This window comes from Centruroides vittatus, unplaced genomic scaffold, assembly GCF_030686945.1.
Source record: "Centruroides vittatus isolate TY-2023 unplaced genomic scaffold, ASM3068694v2 contig_371, whole genome shotgun sequence".
In the NCBI taxonomy this organism is placed as follows: Eukaryota; Metazoa; Arthropoda; class Arachnida; order Scorpiones; family Buthidae; genus Centruroides; species Centruroides vittatus.
The window spans coordinates 291,658-298,019 of record NW_027122194.1 but is presented as its reverse complement, the minus strand read 5'-3'; the positions used below and the strand labels follow the sequence as shown (position 1 = coordinate 298,019).

At 29.5% G+C, this 6,362-nt stretch overlaps 1 protein-coding gene across 1 annotated transcript; it reads left to right on the top strand.

Annotated features, from left to right (window-relative positions):
- Positions 1–1,446: 1,446 nt before the first annotated feature.
- On the top strand, positions 1,447–6,109 carry LOC136975442 (neprilysin-11-like). Its single transcript, XM_067270501.1, has 9 exons — positions 1,447–1,546; positions 1,638–1,747; positions 4,581–4,634; positions 4,715–4,867; positions 4,930–5,016; positions 5,117–5,322; positions 5,537–5,680; positions 5,754–5,840; positions 5,921–6,109. The coding sequence occupies exons 1-9, from the start codon at positions 1,491–1,493 to the stop codon at positions 6,107–6,109; spliced, it is 1,086 nt and encodes a 361-aa protein (XP_067126602.1). The 5' UTR covers positions 1,447–1,490.
- Positions 6,110–6,362: the final 253 nt, after the last annotated feature.

The window sequence follows — 6,362 nt, the reverse complement described above, 5'->3', positions numbered from 1 at the left end:
ATAACGGCAGTACACCCCCCTTGGCGCATTCTTGTTAGTTAGACGTGTGAGAGGAACATCTCAGTTGTATTCTAAACAGGAATTAACCCCCAACAATGACCACAATAGTCGGTTTTTATGTTCCCGTCAGTGGTCGTTGCTCAAAAGTTTTACTGTATGTACATTGTTAAATATATTTTAAATACAAATAAAATTTAAATTTCTTTCATCTTTAACAGCGAATACAATTGGTTTATCGTACATAACGGATAAGTATAAATTGACGAAATCATCTTCTTGTATACAAGTTATATCACGTGTCACAATGACTATAGCAACCATTTTCTGTCGATAAATTTTGTGTAACATTCACTAACGTTAACGTTAATATCACAGAAAACAGGTAAGATACTTTTCACCAAATTATCGAATATTCTTAAATATTTTTACTACTTAACGAAATATTTCAGTTCAGCTTTCTAAGCAATATTTTAAATATATTTATTCAATTATTGAATCTTAATTTTTAACGAATCAATCAAATTGTATTATACTATTATTATAATTAATATCATATTCAGACTTGTGTCTCCAAGCTACAACATATTAATATGAGATACATTTTCCTTTCGCTTTACAGAATGAAGCGGGGCGACTCATAGCGCGAGACTAAGTTGTACAGTACATTATTTATCTTACGCGTGGTTATAATTGTTATTCTTTTGTTGCTATTGTTATAAACAACTACAGTTTACTTCTGAATACAACTTAATACCTGAACAATACATTAATAGAAGAATTAAATAAAATTCTAAACGCAAAAAACTGGTTTTATCTGCTTTCATTTTCGAGAAATTTTGGAGAAAGGATATTCTCATAGAACGAGCAATTACTTATTATGACAATCAGAATGCCGGGCTGAAAATTCTAGTCACAATGCTCTCAATTTTAGAAGAGTCTTATCCCTGTACATCATACTTTTCTTGTCAACAAAGGACTCGTGACATTCATCTATCTAACTCCGTCCTCGCGATTTAAGGAAGGACAGACAACACATAGACGGACGCCAATTTTTGGAAACTTTAGCCCAAAAGTATTTCATTTTTAACGCTATCTGCTGGAGATAGCTTATATAAACAAGGTTACAAGCACACCCTTAATGATCAGTTTAATTTAATATTATGGATGTGAATTCCAACATTTTCTTTGAGATACAGAATTAGTTAAAATGACATGGACAATCTTGAAAATTTTTGAGTTTACAGACGAAGCCACGTTTTATTTCAGAGCTGAAGTGAAGCGATAGAACATTCATATCTTAAAAAGTGAGAGCACACAACACATAGCAGAACATTTCCATAGTAAACACTAGAATTGTGATAATATTGTGATATTTATATTTGATAATATAATAATAAAACAATACTATACTGTTTTAAGTTATTATAAATTGTGTTTTCAGGTAATATCGAACCGTTTAAATTTTCTTAAACTAATTTCGAGAAAGAATAATGAATGCGAGACGGAATCAGACGAGCGATATCGAAGGTGATAGAACAAAAGCTGAGTGAGTAAATTTATAATTATGTATATAAGCATAGTGGTTCTATGTGTGTAAATTAATCAAATAATAATAATTTACACAATATAACCTGTAGGTATCCAGAAAAAAGGACAAGTAGAGAAAAGAAACTATGTGTAGCCGTCGTGGTTCTTCTCATCTTAGTCTTCGCTCTTTTAATTGCAGTCATTATTTTAGCCATTTTAGGTAATGAATTTTTATTTTACTTTTGTTTTTTATATGTAAAATTAATATTTATTATGATAATTTAAATTAATCACAAACTTTTTAAAATGCAAGCATATAAAATTTTATATTGACTGTATTACATTGCATGTTTATTTGTATATTAATAATTTTTCGTGAAATTCATTAGTTATAAATGACCACTAGGTATGATTTGTAATCATTTACAATTATGGTTGTTGCATTTCCTTTATTAACAATAAAATTGATTCTATAAAGTGGGAATTAAATGCTGGAAATTGCAAACCTGAAAATATTAACGGGATTATATTTTGTTTATATAATTTAACCTTTGGTAGATTTGGTTTCTTTATATGTCGTTTCGCTTAAGGCTGATTGTAACGTCTTTGATTATACACGCATCTCCAGTAGACCAGTAGATGACGTTAAAAATGTAATGTTTTTCTATGAGAAATCCTTTTCTAGAAATTCCCGAAAAGAAAGCAGATGTAAACAAATAGTTTTTTGCATTATAATTCTATTTAATTCTTCTATTAACATACAATTCAGAATTTTATTTATTGATTTTTCAAAGCTTACAGTAAAGCTTTATTAATGAGAAAATATTGAGATGATCTCCCGCTTAATAAATCAACCTCGATTAAAAACAGGACAAACTACAAATGATTATACATACATTGCTTACAAAAATGTTTAAACAGTAAAGGGGTGTGTTTGTGTTTGTGTGTAAAAAATATGTTCTACATCTCTGACATTTGTAATAGTCCGGTACTTAAAGGATCTCCGAGCGACATACAGTCACCTGTGGGCTATTGTAATGTAACACAAACCCACACTTAACATGCGACCTAGTAATTTTCATCACCCTCTTAAAAATTCTTTCTTAGCACGCTTAGCAGCCTGTACCTGTATAATTCTTACCGTACATTTTGCACTGTCACCTTCCCTTTTATTCAGTGCCACGATAACAGTCTCTCCAATCATTCGGCACTCATCCTTTCTCGCAGCACAGACTAAAGAGGCTCGTCAAACATGCCAATAACACATCAACATATTCTAACATTTCAGCACATACTCCAGCCACACCCCAGCTTTTCCAACTTTTAGCTTGTCACTTGCTCTTCTCACCCTTTGTACATTGATCTTCTCATATCCATGACCACCCTCATTTTCAATGAATACGCAAGTACTGTACGCTTCTTTTCCCTTATAGCTTCCGAAACATCTTTATTCCACCATGCACTGTCTCTCGTTCGTTTGCCCATCTTCACAGTACTTGCTACGTTACACTCTTCTTCACAGCATCCCACAGATTCTCGGAAATTTTGTCTAACATCCATACTCAGGTTATTTAGATTAACACACACTCTGCCTACACTGTAAATTTCGCTAATAATTTCATAATTTAAAATATGATAAAAAAAAAATTGCAGCTCGGTATCACGACGATGTCACAATAAATAATTGCTCGTTTCTTTTAATGGTTTTAAATATCTAAACAGTATTTTGAAAGTTTTTCAAATTATAACGACACATCCTTAACATTACCTGTCTGTTTTTAAATTTGGCATTAATATAAAGGTGTTACTTGGTGTAGGAACGTATTGTATAGTAAATTTAATATCTTTATTCCAAATCATTTAAATTTTTGATTAATATTTATATAATGTTTATTGATTGTTTTCTTATAATTTTCTAATTAAATTTTATATATTCCGGAATCATAGTTATCATTAGTTATCATCTTACATAATAAATCTCCGAAATATCCAGTAATAAATTAATAAATTATTGCTTTTTATCATATATAACTTACATTGCCATGAATAACGTTACTCTTATTGATATTATTAATATAATAAGTATTAATAATCAAAATTGGTACCTTTGTAGCTTCCTTTGTTGTCTTTCTTTCTTCACAGATGGCGCTACTTCACTACATGATGAAGTATTTTTTATTGTTGTAGTGCTATTATTAATAATTTAGCATTTTATTTAGAAAGTTTGTTCCCAGTCTATTCCACAAAGAAAAAAAAAAAAGGTTTTTTATCGATTTCATCTAGGTGACATCACTCACATTGTCACCTAGACGTCATTTACCTTAAATTGTATTTTTAAACATTTTGGTAGGCCTAAATGGCGTAATTTAAATTAACTTTATTAAATTTAGAATTTAAACGTTTGAATTAAAAAAATAGCCGCATTTATATTTTCTCATAGAAAGTAGTCCGTCATGCTTAACGGGAAAATTTTTTATCGCAGTGTGCCTCGTACTTCGAAATTAATTCATTCCAGGAGGCCATTCGACTCCGAATCGTTTGAAATCCGAATCAATATTTCCTATTAGAAATAATAGAAAGTTTCTTTTTTATCTCAATAATTCATATTACAACCTTCCTCTTGGACTTTGTTGCTTCCACACATTTCTCGGATGGCACGGTTGAATAGAAAGCTTTTGCGTTTTTTAAACAGTTGTTACTTAACGTAGATGTGTAATTTAATTATAACAGTTGTAAAATTTTACAACCGTTGCTAATGTGATATTGTATTCTTTGTTTAGAAGCTTATATTCAACTTTTTTTCGTCACATGTTGATTGAATAAAATCAAGTTGGAATGTGAGATGAAAAGCATTTCAGACATACAAGTATTATGCTTTATGAGTTTAGAAAAGGATATATTGTACTGTACATTCCGTGTCATTTAATTGTGCCAATAATTAATTTTTCATGATAATTTATTTTATTGAATTTGTTCTAACCATAACCTTTGTAAGCTATACCTATATTGTCTTTTCCCTATAAGAAGATTAAATTGTAAATTTATTCTTTAAGATACAAGACCTGAAATGGAAGAAATCTGCACAGAACCTTACTGCGTAAAGACGGGTAATTTTTAACAAATCTCTTAAAATATAAATTCAATTTAATAACTTAAACATGTACATGTTTAAATTTTATACACTTAGCTAATTTTATATTGAGTTCCATGAATAATTCTGTCGATCCGTGTGAAGATTTTTATCAATTCAGTTGCGGTAAATGGATAGAGGATCATTCGGAAGATCACGGAACAAGAACATTAAGTGTGGCCTTGGAAAAGTTGGAAAAAATTCTTAAAGGTTCGAAAGACTAATTCTTTATTTTAAATTTACTGTTTTAATAGAAATTAATCTTCTTACAGAGATATTTAAATTAGAAAAACAAAATGAAGATTCACCCAGTAGTGTAAAAAAAATCATAAAAGCTTTTGATGCTTGCGCAGGACATGGTAAATTGGCAAATATAATATATTAAAATACTATTTTTTAAAATTTTAAATAAAAATTATAAGAATTTAAAAATATTTAAGAGCATCTTTTGTATTACAGATGACTTCAATTCCGAAAGCAAAGCCTGGATAAAAAAAGCGACTAACGAAGCTGGAGGCTTTCCCTTGATAGACACCAATTTTCGTAGTTCATTCTCTCGCTGGACCAAACTATACTCGAAGCTTATTAAAACTTACATCATCGATTCTCCTCTGCAAATATTTATTGTTACAAATCCATTAAATACAAGTGAAAATGTGATATATGTTAGTTATATTCCATTTTTTAACTAATAGATTAAGCGCACAGCTCTTAATTTACGTTTGTAAAATGCTTGTTTACAAACCTGTTTAAAAAAAGGAAACTGTAATAAAAATATGCAATATCACAAAAGTAATGTACGGTCTATGTGTATGTATGTATATGTGCAAATATTAAAATAAATAAATAATATTTTTATTAATATTTTTTATGTTTTAGGTGTCCCAACCGACTTTAAACGACAAAACAGAAATAACGCAAAACACGTTAATGGAACTTACCTCTACTTTTGGAAACACAAATAATGCTTCCATACAAAAGGATATTGATGATGTATTTTGGTTAATAAAGACAATCGCTGATGTTAGAAAATTTTTAAAATTTTAATGAATTATTTTTTCAATTGAAAATTATTTATTTCAAATTCCAATTTTAGTTATCGCGTTCAGATGCTGAAGTAATGGAAGACAAAAGTGATCATCAATTGGTGACAATTGAAGAATTAAATTCGATGTTTTCTGAGGTAAATAAAGATATATAAATAATTTTTTTTAGAAAAGCAATTATATTTTTATAATTATTTATCTATTTACATTTATTTAGGTGGATTGGTTACCTTTTATAAGTGATATTTTTAAGGATTTTCTAAATCCGGGAGTGACCATAACTACACAGGATTATGTATTTTTGAGTGGAAAGAAATATATCAAAAGTATCATAGATCTTTTTGAAAAGAATTACATTTCCGAAAGGTATGTGAACGGTATACAATTCCTCATTTCTTGTCCGTGAGAAAATAATTATAAATCGGTTATTATACAAGGTGTAATAATTTAATTCCTGCAATACACCTTTAAAAATTATACATGCGGAACTGTACACTAGTGGCTACTGTCACTTTCAAAGTACTCTCCTTGTGTATCTATACACTGACTTAAACTGTGTTCCAATTTCTGGAAGCAGGCATGAAATTCATTTTCCGGAATACTGTCGAGCAGCTGTCTCATATTCTTTCGATATGAGTTATATTAAAAAATCTTCGTCC

What these genes read in the sequence shown, in the direction of transcription:
- LOC136975442 (XM_067270501.1), top strand. Translation starts at nt 1,491, where the DNA reads ATGAATGCGAGACGGAATCAGACGAGCGATATCGAAGGTGATAGAACA. An exon ending in TGATGCTTGCGCAGGACATG is followed by an intron (nt 5,017 to 5,116) that starts GTAAATTGGCAA and finishes TTTGTATTACAG; the next exon opens with ATGACTTCAATTCCGAAAGC. An exon ending in CAAGTGAAAATGTGATATAT is followed by an intron (nt 5,323 to 5,536) that starts GTTAGTTATATT and finishes TTTATGTTTTAG; the next exon opens with GTGTCCCAACCGACTTTAAA.